Raw genomic sequence first — 19,597 nt, 5'->3', positions numbered from 1 at the left:
CCTAGATTGGCAAATTTTTTCAGAGCAGCTCCAGAGTCGGTTCAAACTAAAAGGTATGGTTTTCAGATTTCCTTGTTTTTGCCCTGCGGAATTCCCTTTACTCGCTGGCAAACTAATCTATAGTATTTAAAAGGTGTTTTGGGTTTTTTGTTTGTTTGTTTTTTGCAGTATGCGGGCCTCTCACTGTTGTGGCCTCTCCCGCTGCGGAGCACAGGCTCCGGACGCGCAGGCTCAGTGGCCATGGCCCACGGGCCCAGCCGCTCTGCGGTATGCAGGATCCTCCCAGACTGGGGCACGAACCCGCATCCCCTGCATTGGCAGGCGGACTCTCAACCACTGCGTCACCACGGAAGCCCTAAAAGGTGTTTTGATTCAAAAGGGTTTTCAAGTTATCTAGTCTGTCACGTTACTGGAAAACTAAGTAGAATCTAACAACCATCTTATTTCAGAGCCAGATGAGCCAAGGTTAATAAAAAAATTCTAAATCAAGAATACTCTTAACAAAATAAACATTAAATGGAATCCTAGCATATAAAACAGACAAACTGTTCTGGCTAAAGAAGGGTTTAACATTGCCCAGTCTGCCTCCTTCAGGAAGCAGCCACTGTGACATTTCAAAGGAACACATCAACAGTTTAAAAACAACTGCTCAATACTAGTTTGTTAAATTCCTCTTCAAACTGGTCTACTGAAGCGGTGGTTCTTAACCCTGGCTGCATTTTGGAGTTGCCTAGGAGTGAGCCTAGGCAACAACACATATTACTAAAAACTCTCCGAAGGATTACAGCATGAAGTCAAGAGTTGAGAGCCACTGAACAAACATAACTATCTCAAGTCCTATATTTGATATAATAGCTCAAAAACAATATGATGCTATACTACTGGAATTTGAATATTTTCCGTTTGGATTATCTCTTTGATGAGTTCACATTTCTGGTGTCCCTTGCCTGCTTCCTTCAGGAAGTTTCGGACAATTATTTAATAAGGAAATAATACATAGTTCTTACAGTACCAACTATCTGGAAATCAAACTGGTCATGATACCAACCGACATTCCCTCTGTAGATAATTTTTTACATCTCAATTAATATATAACAAATTCCACCCCCAGTCCAATAATTAAATAAATAAAATTACTGGAAAGAACTAAGTTTACAGAGCTAAGAATAACTATTAAAATCACGCACATTTTTTCTGTTAAGAATTACAAAACTGGATAACATTAAACAATCTGTGATATCTCACAAGGGACTGATTAAATATTTCATTGGAAAAAAATTACCTAAAAATATTTATAATCTTTTAATGAATTACTCATGAAGTAGATAAACAAGGAAATTTGAACTCTCTACACTTTAGTGAATATATATTCATGTATAACTTCAACAGTCTAATAAACAAGATTAAGAGAGCAAGCATTTCTGCTCACTTATATGTTGAGCTTTTATTTACCTTTTATCCTGATTCATATATGAAAAAAGGAAAGGAAGGCTTTGTCAAATCATCCCCATAAATAATTTTTCAAATACATGGTCAAACACACAAAACTGGGCAAAGAAACAGGGTACCATGAACAAAACCTAGCAGAAAGAATAAACAATAGAAATAGATCCCTAAAGATTTCAGATATCAGAATTTTCAAACACAAGAATCTAGAATAATTATGTTTAATACTTGTTTAATGTCCAAGAAATAAAGGCCAAGGTTGAAAACTGACAGACAGCTGGAAAGATTAAAGAAAAAATTTGTTTCAGATTTTTAAGAAGAACCAGTATGAAACACCAGAACTGAAAAATCACAATAACCAAAATCAAGAATACAGGTTTAACAAAAAATATAGTATGAGAATTAATGAACTGAAATATAAATCATAAAAGTAATCAAGAAGGCAGCAAAGAGGGACAAAAATGTGGAAAGTAAGACTACAAGGTGGAGTGAGACGATTTAATACACATCCAATCAGAGTCCTATGAGGAAAGGAAAAGTTGTATCTAAAGAGAGATTATTCCACAGATTCAAGAAGTCCAGTAAGAAAATGAGGAAATCCATACCTTGACAAATGAAAGCAAAACTGAAGAGAGAGAGAAAAGAGACAAATTACCTTCAAAGGAGCAACATACCAGCAGCCGACTTCTCAGAAAAACTGAAGCCGAAAGACAGTAGAACATTATCTTAAGTGCTGCAAGCAAATGCCAAGCTAGAATTCTATAACCAACAACATCATTCATGAACGAAGGTGCAATACAGACATTTTTAGATACACACAAGAGTCTGCCACCTGCAAATCTACTTAAAGAAAATTCCAAAGGGTGGCTGATAAAAGGAAAATGAAACTAATTGTAAAAACTAAAGAGAAAAAAAATGGTAGTAAATGTATGTAGAGCCATTTCTAAATGTACACTGACTATATGAAGCAATATTCTTCTGGGGTTTAAAAATATATAGAGAATGAATGGGAATTCCCTGGTGGTCCAGTTGTTAAGATTCTGCACTCCCAATGCAGGGGGCATGGGTTCGATCCCTGGTCAGGGAACTAAGATCCCACATGCTGCACGGCGTGGCCTAAAAAAGAAAATAAATAAATATAGAGAATGAAAAGTTGGGAAGGTAAATGGAGGTCTTACAACTTCCAGAAAAGGGGGAAAGTATTAATATAACTTAAAGATTAATGTTGTTATTTCTAGAGTAACAACTAAAAAAGAGTTCCCATATTTCCAAATGGGTAGAGGGAATTAAACTGACTAAAAGGACTTCCCTGGTGGTGCAGTGGTTAAGAATCTGCCTGCCAATACAGGGGACACGGGTTCAAGCCCTGTTCCTGGAAGATCCCACATGCCGCAGAGCAATTAAGCCCACGAGCCACAACTACTGAGCCCGTGTGCCACAACTATTGAAGCCCACACACCTAGAGCCCGTGCTCTTCAACAAGAGAAGCCACTGCAATGAGAAGCCCATGCACCGCAATGAAGAGTAGCCCCTGCTCACTGCAACTACAGAAAGCCCACGCGCAGCAACGAAGACCCAACACAGCCATAAATTAATTAATTAAAACAAATAAACTGACTAAAAAAATTATTAATCCAGGCTTCCCTGGTGGTGCAGTGGTTGGGAATCCACCTGCCAATGCAGGGGACACGGGTTCGAGCCCTGGTCCGGGAAGATCTCATATGCTGCAGAGCAGCTAAGCCCGTGCGCCACAACTACCGAGCCTGCGCTCTAGAGCCCGCGAGCCACAACTACTGAAGGCTGCGCACTAGAGGCCATGCTCTGCAACAAGAGAAGCCAAGGCAATGAGAAGCCCGCGCACCGCAAGGAAGACCCAACACAGCCAAAAATAAATAAATTTTTTAAAAAAATTATTAATCCAAAGAAAGGCAACAAAGAAAGAAAACGAAAATAAACTGGTAGCACAAACAGTACAAAATATGATGGCAGGTTTAAACCCAAATATATTAGTAATAATTAAAAAAAATAAAACTTGCCAAATCTGTCCATTTAAAAGACAAAGATTGTTAGGATGGATTTTTTAAAAAAATCTAACTTAATGCTATTTACATGAGATTCATCTAAAACATACAGAAAGACAAAGTAAAAGAATAGAAAAAAAATAAATAGATAAAATATATATATATATATATATCAATATAAAAGCAGGTGGAGCTCTATTCACATCAGATAAAACAGATTTTAAGGAAACAAAAATGGTATTAGAGATCTAGAGGATCACCACCACAAAGACAAAAGGTTCAATTCATCAAGAATGGATAAAATTTAAATTTTATACACTTAAGAACACAGCCTCAAAAGCAAAAACTGACAGACATACAAGGAGAAATCAAGAATAATCAAACAGGGATAGACACACAGATTGAAGGAATAAGATAGAGAAGACAGAAATAGATCCACATACACATGGAACTTAATTTATGGCAACAGTAGCACTAAAAAGCAGGAGGGCAAAGGAGTTTTCAAAGATGGAGCTATGAGAGGATGATTCTGAGAAGATGGTGGAGCAGGAAGCACCAGGAATCTGTCTCCTAGCTTAGACAACAACTGCTGTGACAGAATCTGTCTGATATAACTATTTTAAAACTCTGACGTCTATTAAAGGCTTGCAATTTCCAAGGGAAGGCTTGGGTGGTAAACTGCAGTTAATTATGATTAATTTCAGCACTTAGCACAGTAGTAGCTACCTACCCCCCTTCACCCTCAGCCCTGTGACAGGCAATAATCCACATGCTCCAAGAGTATCTCAGACATAGCTTGTGGGAGCCAGGGTAGGCAATAAGGTCCTTATATTTGAGATTGGTCCTCTGATCACTGATTGCTGCTTCTGATCACAGAGGTACAGATACAAACGTGGGTAAGTCTTTTCTGCACCCCTTCTGACCACTGTTACAAGCCTATTCACCTCCAGCTGAAGACACTTCCAGAGGATTTAAAGGGCTGGTGGCTGGTGTTTTCTTCCCTTTTATTTTCTTCTATTTTCTCCCCTTTCTTTTTTCTTCTGCCCCTTTTAGAAGTCAGTCATTTAAGACCTAGGATATTCAAATGTAACTGCATATACACAGGAATTTAGAAAGTCATTGTGCACGCCCCGGAAAAGGTGCAGTCTCAGAAATGACCTGAGAAGACCTTATGTTTATACCTCAGGCTGATCCTTGGCACAGAGACAACCTATAAAAATCAAAAAATAAAAACAAAACAAAAAACAGCAAACCCTAGAGAAGGGAAAGAATATTATTTCTAGAGTTACCACATTATTAGGTTCAAATGTACAGTTTTCAAAAAGAAAAAAAGTCACAGAGAATACAAAGAAATTGGAAAGTAAGGCGCATTCAAAGGAAAAAATGATATAGCTCCTTTGGAAGGCAATTTTATGGTTTTTTACAAAACTAAACATACTGTTACAATATGATTCAGCAATTGTGCTCTTCATTATTCATCCAAAAGAGTTAAAAACCTGTGTGTACACAAAAACCTGACACAGATATTTGTAATAGCTTTATTCATAACTGCCAAACCTTGAAAGCAACCGAGATGTCCTTCAGTAGGTGAATGGATAAACAAACTGGTACATCTAGACACTGGAATATTAGTTAGCATTAAAAAGAAATCAGCAATCAAGCCATGAAAAAACATGGAGGAACCATAAATGCATATTACTAAGTGAAAGAAGACAATCTGAGAAGTCTACATACTATGTGACTCCAACTATATTTCATTCCGGAAAAGGCAAAACTATGAGAGTAAAAATCAGTGACTGCAAGGAGTTAGGGAAGTGGGGGGGATAAATAAGGGGAGCATACAGGATTTTTAGGGCATTGAAATTACCCTGTATGATACTATAATGGTGGATGCACATCATTATACATTTGTCCAAACCCACAGAATGAACCCTAACATTCACTATGTACACCTGTAATGACCTGTCAATGTAGTGATGAAATGACCTGTCAATGTAGTGATGAAAGAAATTTTCACATATTGAGGTATGGGGAAGTCATTCTGGCTTATACATAAGTTAATGTGATTTTAATCCTAACTAAAACAGTCTGTTTGTGGCCTATCAAATTACAGTATATCTGCTGTAATTATTAAAGAGAAGGGCACAATGACCTGAAGTAAAGAATATCCATGTTAAAAATAAAGATTAAATCCCTCCCTTCCTGGGATGCCAATGCTGGCACTCCTTAGATGGTAAGACTCTCTTCCCAGGTGCCAAGGCCATATGGACTTGCTGTGTACATGCTGATCTGTTTTTTGGGAAACCCTGAAGGAATGTATCCCTGACTTGTCTGACGTTCTTTCTTCTGACAAGATATAAAACTGTGCTGAAAACCATGCTTCTCTGGAGGAATAGTTCCTCAGAGTTATATGAGAAGCTGTCTTCCAGGCTATTGTCCTCAGTTTGGCTCAAATAAAACTCCTTTCTTTTCCTATTACAGATTGTTTATTGATTATTTTTGTCAACAGCAGGTTCATCAACTGAAACAAATATACCATTTAATTTTCTGGTGAACCTAAAAATGCTGTAAAAAATAAAGTCTACTTTAAAAAAATAAAACAGGGTTGTTCCCTGAGAACAACCAGATGATGAACCTTAACAGACAAAAACTAAAATAATTTTCTTAAAGATGCTCAAATAACAAAAGGAAGACATGGAAATAGTCAAGAAAATATATGAAGAAAATGGAAATACCAATACAAAAATAGAAAACCTAAAAACACACCAAAAGGAAGTTCTGGAGATGAAAAATACATTAACTAAAATAAAAAACTCACTGGAGGGATTCAAAGGCAGATTTGAGCAGAAAGAAAAAAGAATACAGGAACTTGAACATAAAACAATTGAAATTATTAAGTCTCAGGAAAAGAAAGAAAAAAGACTAAACAAAAGTAAAGAGAACCTAAGGGACCTAAGGGACATCATCAAGTGGACGAACATAGGCACTGTGGGACGTTCCAGAAGGTAAAAAGATCATCTGAAGAAATAATAACCAAAAAATACCCAAACTTGGACATAAACATCAAGAAACTCCAAGTAGGATGAACTGAAAGAGACCCATACTGAGACACATTACAATCACACTGTCGAAAGACAAAGAAACCTGAATGAAGCAAGAGAGAAGTGACTTGTCACATACAAGGGATCCTCAATAGGATTATCAGTAGACTTCTCAGCAGAAACTTTGCAGGTCAGAAGGCAGTGGGCTTATACATTCAAACTGCTGAAAGAAAAAACCTGTCAACAAAGAATCTTATATCTGACAAAACTGTCCTTCAAAAGTGAGAAAGAAATTAAGACATTTGCAGATAAAAGCTCAGGGAGTTTATCACCAGACCTGCCCTTTAAGAAATACTAAAAGGAATCCTACAGGTTGAAATGAAAGGACACTAGACAGTAACTTGAAGCTGTATGAAAAAATAAAGATCTCAGTAAAGGTAAATATATGGGTGATTATAAAAGCTAGTATTATTGTAATTTTGTGTTTTTTTTCCTCCAAATTTTGTTTTCTACAGAATTTAAGAGACTAATGCATAAAATTATTAATTTATGTTTTCTGACACACAATGTATACAAAAGTTATCTTGTGACACCAATAACTGAAATGGGGTGGGGACAGAGCTATATAGGAACAAAGTTTTGTATATTATTGAAGTTGACCTAGTATAAATTTGAGTTAGAGTGTTAATAACTTTAGGATATTAAATGTAATCCCCATGGTAACCACAAAAAGATAGCTATAGAATATACAGAAAAGGAAATGAGAGGAAACTAAAACATTTCACTGCAAAAAATAAACTAAACACAGAAGAAGGCAATAATGTAGAAAATCAGGGACAAAAAAAAGTGTGAGGCATAGAGAAAGCAAATAGATAAAAGATATACAATGAAAACTACAAAATATTACTGAAAGAAAGTAAATAAATGGAAAGACATCCCACATTCATGGCTTGAAAGACTTAAAATTGTTAAGACATCAATACTTCTGAAAGTGACCTACCAACTCAATGCAATCCCTATCAAATCATGGAAATGCAAATTAAAATCATGATTAACTACCACTATATATCCAAGAGATTAGCAAAAATTTAAAAGTCTAACAATACCAAATGGTGAAAAGGACACAGGAATTCTTATACAATAATGATGGGAAGGTAAACTGGTATAACCATTCTGGTAAATAGGGTGACATTAACCTGCAAAACTCAAATTCAGTATACTCTCTGGCCCAGAAATTCCATTCTAGGTATATACTTTAGAAATATTAAAGTTTATGTATATTACATAATAAATGTTCAAAGCAACATTATTTGTAATTGCCAAAAACTGGAAATACCCAAATGCCCATGACTGAGAAAATAATTATATATGCATATAATTGAGTAAAACACAGCAATAAGACCTAACGACGGAGAACCATAGCTATACACATATGGATAATCATATAGCATGATGTTAAAAAAAGAAAAAAGTCACCAAAGGCTACCTACAGTGTAATTCTGTGTACTTGAATTAATATTGGAAAACTTAACTATATTGTATAAAGATACATACTAGCTGGAAAACTAAGCTAAGTGGTCAAAACTGAGTTAGTCAAGCAAAGGATATTTTGCCTCTGCGGAATCCACCAAAATTTAATCCATCAAAGATGAAGCTCAGTTACAAAGCTCTGATTCCTATCTACTCCCAACAACTGGGAATCAGGAGATCAGTAGTCCAATTCAACTTTCACCACTAACTAATCTTATGTCTTAAGTAATTAATTGGTCAATTTCTTCATTCTTTAAAGAAAAAAAAGGTGGAAAAGGAAAAAGGACGATCTATAGTTTCCCTTCAAGTGTGATGTTACATACAATAAATTATATTTACTTAATGTTATATACAGTATTACATTTACCTTATTAATATCTTGCCTCAGATAAATTTGTTTCAAATAGAGAAAGGTAAAATAATCAGTATAAAAGAAGTTTCTCCTCTTACTATGATTCCTTAGCAGCAAATCAGGCAGGTAGAAGATAATGGTTTTTTGTTTTAGATTACTAGATTCCTGAACAATTCATTTTAAAAATCTCCACTTTCAGTTGGAACTACCATATTACAGTAATTTGCAAAAATGACTAACACAAAGGGAAAGAGGAGAGGCACCACTATATCTTATCGAGGCATTCCAGAAAACATGAAGTTCCTCCTTTGGCCACAACACATGCAAATCTACAAGAAACTATGCGATACTGTAAACATCAAGGAAATGACACTGTTCAAAAAGAAATGCCCCACAAATGTTACCAAGGTAAAACTGGAAGAGTCTACAATGTTACCCTGCATGCTATTGGCACTGTTGTAAACAAACAAGTTAAGGGCAAGATTCTTCTTGCCAAGAGAATTAATGTACATATGAAGCATATTCAGCACCCTGATAGCTTCCTGAAACATATGAAGAAAAATGATCAGGAAAAAAAAAAATGTACCCCAATGTTCATTGCAGCACTATTCACAATAGCCAGGACAAGGAAGCAACCTAAATGTCCACTGACAGATAAATGGATAAAGAAGATGTGGTACATATATACGGTGGAATATTACTCAGCCATAAAAAGGGACAAAACTGGGTCATTAAAAAAAAAAAAAAAAAAAAAAACTGGGTCATTTGTAGAGACATGGATGGACCTAAAGTCTGTCATACAGAGTGAAGTCAGAAAAACAAATTCGTATGTTAACGCATATATGTGGAATCTAGAAAAATGGTACAGATTATCCTATTTGCAGGGTAGGAACAGAGACACAGATGTAGAGAATGGGAGGGTGGACACAGTGGGGGAAAGGGAGTGTGGAATGAATTAGGAGATTAGGATTCACATATATACACTACCATGTACAAAACAGATAGCTAGTGGGAACCTGCTGTATAGCACAGGGAGCTCAGCTCAGTGTGATGACCTAGATGGGTGGGATGGGGGGTGGGATGGGGGGTGGGGTGGGAGGGAGGTCCAAGAGGGAAGGGATATATGTATATATATAGCTGATTCACTTTGTTGTACAGCAGAAAGTAACAACATGGTAAAACAATTATACTCCAATTTAAAAAAGAAAGAAAGAAAAAAAAACAAAGGAAGCCAAACAGAAAGGCACTCAGGTTCAAATGAAGTGCCAGCCTGTTCCACCACAGAAGCATACTTTGTGAGAACCAATGGAAAGGGGCCTAAGCTGCTAGAAGCCATTCCCTATTAATTCATGGCATAATAGATTAAAAAAAAAAAAAAAAAGACCCCTGGACTGTTAAAAAAAAATCCTAAATAATTGGGCTATAGATGAAAATACTCTTTTCTAAAACTGCTTACCTTCCACAAGCAATCTGAGTGACAATGCTTCCCATAAGTTCAAACACTTTCCTTGGGTTTATTTCATGACTGGTAGAGTTATGACCCAACTGACCATACCCTCCAGCTCCGAAAGTAAACACTCCACCTTCCTAAAAAAAACAAAAACAAAACCCTTTGTCATTAGAAAGCCTGATAAAAGAAAATAATCTTCAGGAAAATAAGTTAATCTTTAATATGGAGTCAAATTTTCTCTTCTATTGTCTTCACAATTTAACAGATGATAAGATAGTCAAGATACCTTGACTTTTCAAGGTAAAATGTCTTAAATCTAAGAGTTCCAGGCTGATATGGCTTATTATTTTCACATACTTTAAAAGTATTTAACTATGTTCTCATCATTATAAAGTCATCATTAAAGAGATACTAATGATTATTTTTTGCATTGCCTTTTACTATCATTATAGTCTTGTTGAATCACAAGTACACACCTATAAAATTTCACAAAACCTAAAAATGGTATCATTTTCAGTTTCCAAAGTAGCTCTGCAAAAAAAGAGTGTATGTAACCAGAGAGTGTACTAATATAGCTATTCTTAGCATAAATGGTCTTAGCATAAAATATAAATGGTCTTTAAAATATTTATCATAAAAATGCGTAACAGGATTAAAGGTTATGTTTTTAAAAGTAATTCATGATGACATTTTTTTTTTTTTTTTTTTTTGGCGGTATGCGGGCCTCTCACTGTTGTGGCCTCTCCCGTTGTGGCGCGCAGGCTACGGACGCGCAGGCTCAGCGGCCATGGCTCACGGGCCCAGCCGCTCCGCGGCATGTGGGATCTTCCCGGACCGGGGCACGAACCCGTGTCTCCTGCATCGGCAGGCGGACTCTCAACCACTACGCCACCAGGGAAGCCCCATGATGACATTTTAACACAAGCACAGTTAGTACTTTTCAATTCAACTGCTTTTCTTCATAGTTGCAGCTATGTGTACAAATTTATGCTACTAAATGATGAAAGCAGGATATAAGTATTTATACAGATTACTATGTAAGGAAATTGATTTTTCTGTTTAAAATTTTTTTATCATGGGAAATTTAAACAAATGCACAAAAGACATATATACATATATGTATTTATCTATATATGAATGATCACATAACATCACTCAGTTTCAAATGGCAAAACTCAGATAATCCTGTTTCATTGATGCCCGTCCCACTTCCCTTTTAGGGGGGTACTTTAAAGCAAAAAAAGTACTGGAGTACTTTAAAGTACACTGTGGTCAACAAATCATTTCACATATAAATGCATATGTATCTTCAATGGCATATACCTCTAACGGATAAAAATATATGACACAATACTATTATCACACAAAAAGTATTAATTTCCTTTTTTTGGACAGAAATAGCAAGTGTTTTTTATTTCTTATGTTTTTTCCAGTTTTATTGATATCATTGACTTGACATAAAATTGTATATAAAGGGCACAACATGACTTGACATACATATACTCTGTGAAATTATTACCAGTCAAGTTAATTAACACTTCCAAACCTCATATAATCCTTCTTGTGTGTGTGTGAGAAAGCTTCAGATCTACTCTTAGCAGATTTCAAGCATAGAATACTGTATCGTCAATTACAGTCACCATGCTATACATTAGATCCTCAGAATTTAATAATCTTGTAACAGAAAGTTTGTACCCTTTGACCACATATCCCCATTTCCCTCACCCCCTACACCCTGGCAACCACCATTCTACTCTTTGTTTCTATGAATTTGACTTTCTGTCCCCACCCCACTTTTTTTTTTTTTTTTTTTTTAACAATGCCACATATAAGTGATACCATTTAGTGTTTGTCTTTGCCTGGCTTATTTCACTTACCATAATGCCCTTGAGGTTCATATATGTTGTCACAAATGAAAGGATTTCCCCTTTTTATAGCTGAATAATATTCCAGTGTGTGTGTGTGTGTGTGTGTGCGCGCGCGCACATATGCACACAGACATGTACACATTTCCTTTATCCACTCATTTAGCAAGGGACACTTAGGTTAAGTATCTTGGCTATTGTGAATAATGCTTCAAAAAACATGAGAATGTATTTACCTCTCTGAGACCCTGTTTTCATTTCCTTCAGAAATACATCCAAAAGTGGAATTGCTGGGTCCTACAGTAGTTCTATTTTTAAGTTTTTGAGGAAGCTTCATATTGTTTTCCCTAATGGCCGTACCAATTTATATTCCCACCAGCAGTATACAGGGCTCCCCTTTCCTCCATATACTTGTCCTTTTTTAAAAAAATTATAGCAATCCTAACAGATGTGAAGTGATATCTCATTGTGGTCTTGATCTGTATTTTCCTGATGATTGTGATATTGACATTGAGCACCCTTTTCATGTACCTTTTGGTCATTTGTATATCTACTCTGGAAAAATGTCTATTCTGGCCCTTTGCCCATTTTAAATTTACATTGTTTTTCAGCCATGAGTTACGTGAGTTCCTTATATAGTTTAAGTATTAACCCCTAATCAGATATATGATTTACAAGTATTTTCTCTCATTCCACAGGATGACTTTTAATTTTGTTGACTGTTTTCTTTGCTGTGCAGAAGCTTTTAGTTTACTTTTGCTTTTGTTACCCGTGCGCTTTTGGTGTCACATCCAAAAAATGCCTACCAAGACTAATGTCAAGGAACTTTCCCATGTTTTCTCCTAGAAGTTTTACAGTTTCAGGTCTTACATTTAAGTCTTTACTCCATTTGAGCTACATTTTGTGAGTGGTGTAAATTAGAAGTCCAGTTTTTGCATATGGATATCCATATTTCCCAGCATCATTTATTGAAGAGGCTATCCTTTTCCACTGTGTGCTCTTGGCACCGTATCAATGATTAATTGCATTTATTTCTGGGCGATCTATTCTGTTTGGCTGGTATATGTGGCTGCTTTTATGCCAGTATCATACTGCTTTGATTACTACAGCTTTGTAATATAGTTTAAAATCAGAAACTGTTATGCCTTCACTTCATTGTTCTTTCTCAAGACTGCTTTGGCTATTCTGAGTCTTTTGTGGTTCTATATGAATTTTAAGATTGTTCTATTTCTGTGAAAAATGTCATTGGAATCTGGATAGAGATTGCATTGAATCTGTAGCTCACTTTGAGCAGTATGGATATTTTAACAATATTACTTCTTCCAATCCAAGAACATGAGATATCTTTCCAATTATTTCTGTTTTCTTCAGTTTCTTTCATTGATGTCTCATACAGTTTTCAGTGTACAGGTCTTTCATCTGCTTGGCTCACCTTTATTACTAAGCATTACGGGGTTTTTTATTGTTTGTTTGGGTTTTTTTGCGGTACGCGGGCCTCTCACTGTTGTGGCCTCTCCCATTGAGGAGCACAGGCTCCAGACTGCAGGCTCAGCGGCCATGGCTCACAGGCCCAGCTGCTCCACGGCATGTGGGATCTTCCCAGACTGGGGCACGAACCCGTGTCCCCTGCATCGGCAGGCGGACTCTCAACCACTGCGCCACCAGGGAAGCCCAGCATTACGTTTTTGATACTATTGTAAATGGGACTACTGCTTCATTTCTCTTTCGGATAGTTTGTTTTCAGTGTATAAAAACACAACTGATCCTTTAAAAAATATTTACTTGCTTATTTGTTTGCGTCAGGCCTTAGATGTGGCACGCAGGATCTTCATTGTCATCTGTGGGATCTTTGTTGCAGCATGTGGGATCTTTAGTTGCGGAATGCAAACTTCTTAGTTGCAGCATGTGGGATCTAGTTCCCTGACCAGGGATCAAACCTGGGCCACCTGCATTAGGAGCACGGAGTCTTAGCCAATGGACCACAAAGGAAGTCCCGCAACTGATTTTTTTTTTTTTTGGCTGTGTTGGGTCTTCATTGCTGTGTGTGGGCTTTCTCTAGTTGAGGCGACCGGGGGCTACTCTTCATCGCGGTGCGTGGGCTTCTCACTGCAGTGGTTTCTCTTGTTGCGGAGCACGGGCTCTAGGTGTGTGGGCTTCAGTAGTTGTGGTATGTAGGCTCAGTAGTTGTGGCTCATGGGCTCTAGCGCACAGGCTCAGTAGTTGTGGCGCACAGGCTTAGTTGCTCTGCAGCACATGGCATCTTCCCAGACCAGGGCTCAAACCTGTGTCCCCTGCATTGGCAGGCGGATTCTCAACCACTGAGCCACCAGGGAAGCACCCCCACAACTGATTTTTATATGTTAATTTGTATCCTACAACTTCACTGTATTTATTGGTTCTAACAGATTTTTTGAGGAGTCTTTAGGGTTTTCTATATAAAATATCAAGACATCTGCAAAGAGACAATTTTAGTTTTTCCTTTCTAATTTGGATGCCTTTAATTTCTTTCTCTTGACTAACTGCTGTGGCTAGGACTCCCAGTATTATCTTGAATAGCAGTGGTCAGAGTGGGCATCCTGTCTTGTTCCTGATCTTAAAGGAAAAGCTTTCAAATTTTCACCATTAAGTATTATGTTAGTGGTGGGTTTGTCATAGATGGCCTTTATTATGTTGAGGCATGTTCCCTCCATATTCACTTTGACAGTTTTTATCATAAAAAGATGCTCAATTTTGTCAAATGCTTTTCTTGTATCTACTAAGATGATAATATGATTTGTATCCTTCATTCTGTTAATGTGGTGTATAACACTGATTTGTAAATGCTGAACCATCCTTGCATCCCAGGGATAAATCCCACTTGATCACTGGCTATATAATCATTTAAGTGTACTGTTGAATTTAGTTTGCTAGTATTGAGTAGTTCTGCATCTACATTCATCAAGGATGTTGGCTTGTAATTTACTCTCCTCGCAGTGTCTTTCTATGTCTTTGGTATCAGGATGGTGCCGGCCTTATAAAATAAGTTTGGAAGTGTTCCCTCCTCTTCTGTTTTTCAGAGGAGTTTGAGATTGACTGGTGTTAATTATTTTTTAAATAGTAGAATTCACCATCCAGTGAATGAGCTTCTCTTTGTTGGGAGATTTTTGAAGACATCCAGTCCTGTGCTTTTCTTTGTTGGGAGACTTTTGACTACTGATTCAATCTCCTTACTCATCAGAGGTATTTTCAGATTTTGTTTCTTTATGATTCAGTTTTGGCAGTTAGTATGCTTCTGGAATGTATCCATTTCATCTAGGTTATGTGATAAATTTGTTGGTATATAATTATTGATAGTAGTCTCTTATGAACCTTTGTATTTCTGCATTATCAGCTGTAATGTCTCCTCCCGGTCTGATTTTATTTGAGTCTTTTCTTCTTAGTCTAGCTAAAGATTTGTCCATTAAAAAAAATCTTTTCAGAAAAACAGCTCTTAGGTGTGTTGTTCTTCTCTGATGTTTTTCTAATCTCTATTTCATTTATTTCTGCTCTGATCTTTGTAATTCCCTTCCTTCTGCTAACTTTGGACTTAGTATGTTGTTTTTCCTAGTTCCTTGAGGTATAAAATTAAGCTGTTTATTTGCAATCTTTTTTCTTATTGTAGGTGTTTATTGCTATAAACTTCCCTATTAGAGCTGCTTTTGCTGCTTCCCATAAGTTTTGTCGTGTTCCCATTTTCATTTCTCAAGATATTTTAAAATTTCCCTTTTATTTCTTCTATGACCCAATGATTATTCACAAGTGTACTTTTTTTTTTTTTTGCGGTACGTGGGCCTCTCCCATTGCGGAGCACAGGCTCTGGACGCGCAGGCTCAGCAGCCATGGCTCACAGGCCCAGCCACTCCGCAGCATGTGGGATCTTCCCAGACCGGGGCATGAACCCGTGTCCCCTGCATCGGCAGGCGGACTTTCAACCACTGCGCCACCAGGGAAGCCCAGAGTGTACTTTTTAATTTCCACATATTTGTGAATTTTCTGGCTTTCCTCCTGTTAATGATTCCTAGTTTCATACTACTATGGTTGGGAAACATACATGATATTATTTCAATCGTCTTATATTTGTTAAGACGTGTTTTTGACCTAGCATGATCTCTCCTACAGAATGTTCCACTGTTTGCTTGAGAAGAATGTATCTCCTGCTACTCTTGGATACAATGTTCTGTATATGTTTGTTAGGTCCATTTGATATAAACTGTACTTCAAGTCAAATATTCCTTACTGATTTTCTGTCAGGATGATCCAGTCTCTGTTGAAAGTGGGGTACTTAAGTCTCCTACTGTTATTGTGTTGCTGTCTATTTCTGCCTTCAGATCTGTTAATACTTGTTAATATTTGCTGTGCTGGGAACATATATAGGTACAATTGTTATATGTTCTTGAGGAATGGACCCCGTTAATATTTCCCTAATATTATTTAATATAGAGATCATATTTAAACTTTCTTGATTAGTATTTTATTACACCATGTCAGAAAGCATATGTCTGATAGGTAAAGTTAAAAATAAGTAAGTGGGACAGTGTGTTTCAGCCTAATCTATACCCATTAAGCTTAACGATGATCTTTGCCTAGATCCATTATTTCATTAGGGAATATGAAATGGAGATTTTTCTAATCTTATTATTTCTTCTAAATTTATTAGTCAAAATTCTTCTATAGAGAAGTTAACTCATCAACTATTGAGCTATTATAAAATACAATCTGCAATTAAGAGGTAGAAGAAATGCTTCTTTCTCATTTACAGATTTTTAGAAAAATAAGTTGTTGCCCTAGCAACCTCCAAAGATAAGCAATGAAGTTTGCTTTGTGCTGATTTGGGTAAGAAGACGATCATTATGAAGTCACAGATTTTTATATATTTGGTATCTTTCCATTTATTGCAGACATTATTTATTTTTGTTAACCACTGAAAACTCCTCCAAGTTGTCCTTGTGACATGATCTTAGTAGTCTTTGTTTTTGTGACACAAAATACTCAAGGCTATTTTCATACTTTTTTTTTTGGTCCCAGGTATGAGATCAGGCTCTTCTCTAAGAAGCCCTGGTTCTTTTTAGTATAGAGTCTACAACAATCAAAGGATGTTCATTGCTTCCAGATTACAAATGTTTAGTTATTTCTAGAACCTTTTGGTGGTCATAGCAAAAAACAACAACAACAAACCACACACCAAAAAACCAAACAAAAACCAAACCAAACAAACTTATTTTAGAAGGAGAAAAATAAGAATTCACACTGATACTTGTGATTCAAAGCAAAGATTACAGGGTTTTAATTGCTACCATTTTATATCTCCTTTCTCTTAAGCTGAAAATCATAGTTTATAATGAGAGTAATACAAATACTTAATTGCTTTATCTTATTCTACATACAATATACTGAAAATAAATGCTGCCAACTTTACTACTAACAATAAGACTACAGAATGCAGTTTAAGACCTCTTTGTGAATTTGGTTTATCTTCAGGCTATTTCCCATCAGTGATGCACAACAAAATACTATACTTTAAAATGCCCTAAAAGAATTCTTCTTTCTGTATTTGTGCCACTTGTAATTTTGAAGAATTCTTTTAACATATAAGCTTTTTAATTATGTGTAACAGTTTCTAGGTTCCAAAGTCAAACCTATAAGGCAAGGCTCATTTGGTCTACCTATTAATTCTTTTCAAATATAAATAACATGTACCTTCTTCTTTTTCCTTAACAATAATATATCCTGACAATCGTTCCACAACATAATATAGAGATCTTCCTCATTCTGTTTTACAGGGCATGGTACCACACAGTGGAGTTACCATAGTTTACTGAATTAGACTGCTACTGATGGGAATCTGGATTTCTTCTCTTCTTTTGTTATTAAAATACTGCCACCATAAATGGCCTTGTGTATACGTAACTTAGTACCTTTGGAACAGATTCTTAAAATTACTAAGGGACTGATAAGTCAAAAGGTATATGCATATGTGATTTGCATAAAGAATTTGTAAAAGAACTTGAAAAATATTGACATCATTATGGTAGTGTCCTCATATCCATTAACATGCATGTCTTTCCATTTATTCTGATTTTTAAAATCTGTTTTAAAAGTTTTCCTAATGTTTGTTTTGCACAAGGAAACTGCTTTGTAAAGCAATACTAATCTATTTGCAAGAAGCTCTTCCAGAAAAGCAAAAGACATTGATATAGAACTATATTCTAACTTTAAACAAGGAACAATAAAATATTTTACTTTTGAAATATTTAAAACTATCTGATTTTGTTAAAAATAATATATACCAAGAATTCCAGTGAACAAGTATCACCAGCTACTGTTTTGAGAGAGAAATACAGAAGATTAATAGAATTAGCATTTTTAGAAAACTCAATAAAGAGAAATCTTTAGAAATCTTGGGAAAATAAGGTAAGTGGTTATCTGAAAGGCTGAATTTGAAAAGCATTAACATGTGACTCTTTCTACCACAAAGTTAGTCCTATGGAAAGATATTATACAAAGTATTTTTTACTATTATCTTCAATACAGCCTTAGTTCTCCTAAATACGAATGATAGAAGAGAATTACTAAAATTTATAACTTGCCGACAGTGATTACATCTGCAATTTGAATGACAAAAAAAATCAATGAAATATGGTAATAAGATCAGTAGGGATAGTAAAACTTCCTTACTCAAAAGCAAGTAATATAAAATTTTTAAAAATTAACTTTTGTAACTGGTCATTATAATATTTTTTAAAGTACCTTTAGTACACTATATTTGATAAGGACTGAGAATAATTCTTCTAAAATTCCCAATGTGGGAGTACATGTGTAGAAATTTTATAAATCTGATTAGAATTTTTTCTCGCCAATTTTATCTACTATGCAGGATATAAAGGTAAAAAAGCAAAAACATTAATTTCTAATTTAGCCAATGATAACTTGCCAGTTCCTTTATGTTAACATGACTATAATAAATAATACTGCTGGTAAAGGTTAGTTTAATGTTTTTATTTTCATTTTACTTCTAATTGCTAGAGAACTATACAGTATTGATACTGAACTGGCACATACCCAACTAAGTGAGAGGTCAGAGTTAAAGCCATTAACAAGATTGTGCTGAAAGCCCATTATAACTGCTTGAATAATACCTGGTCTATGGATAATAGAGGGATTCAGTCTCTATTACTTGTTATAAGGCACATGGGAGCTACATTAAAATTAGTCAGAGTTATGCAATATAAATGGGATTGATACACAAAGCACAGCAAGCCTGACAAACTAAAAAGGAATTATTTCATTCACAGTATTATTAAAGCAGTATTTCACATGAAGTTGAAAAATTCAACAATATATATTATCATCACACAAACAGATCACAATTCACATTTCATAACATGAAACAGTTGAAATTTAACGTAAAGTTTTTGAGAACAGATAATAACCTAAGTCCCTTTTTTAAGATAAATTATTTTTTAGACATCAATAACACTCAAGTTTCAAAGTAAATACCATGAAAATATTCACTAATTATGAAATAACTACCATAACTATTAATAAAAAAGTTTTATAGGAGTACAATACCTTGGTTAGTGCAGCAGTGTGATCTTCTCCACAACAAATATAAACTATTTTCTGAGTTCTTAGTGACTTCAGTAAATTAGGAACATACCTATCTGAAAATTCCAACAAGAGACATTAACGAACAGTATTTTTAAAATTAAAAGCTTCTAAAATGTGTTTCCTCTACAGCTTCCTGAACTGTGGAAGACGGTGATAACTAAACAATTTTAACAATTCAATGATTTTGTGGTACAAGCCTACTAAGTTGGGCTCCCACGCCTTTCTAGTCATGCTACTGTGATAAAGGAGAGCTCTAAACTAAGTAA

At 35.7% G+C, this 19,597-nt stretch overlaps 1 protein-coding gene across 3 annotated transcripts in view; it reads right to left on the bottom strand.

The window, feature by feature from the left end:
* HERC4 (HECT and RLD domain containing E3 ubiquitin protein ligase 4) overlaps positions 1-19,597 on the bottom strand; it is a 133,319-nt gene that overhangs the window by 75,183 nt on the left and 38,539 nt on the right. For all 3 annotated transcript variants that reach the window (XM_065894787.1, XM_065894789.1, XM_065894788.1), the window contains 2 exons: positions 19,293-19,384; positions 9,847-9,977 (listed from right to left, as the gene is read on the bottom strand). In XM_065894787.1, coding sequence (XP_065750859.1) covers positions 9,847-9,977; positions 19,293-19,384 — 223 coding nt within the window. The remainder of the gene's footprint in view (positions 1-9,846; positions 9,978-19,292; positions 19,385-19,597) is intronic.

This window comes from Phocoena phocoena, chromosome 16 (genome assembly GCF_963924675.1).
Source record: "Phocoena phocoena chromosome 16, mPhoPho1.1, whole genome shotgun sequence".
Taxonomy (NCBI): Eukaryota; Metazoa; Chordata; class Mammalia; order Artiodactyla; family Phocoenidae; genus Phocoena; species Phocoena phocoena.
Note: the sequence above shows the minus strand (reverse complement) of the source record. Positions and strands in the feature narration are given on the sequence as shown.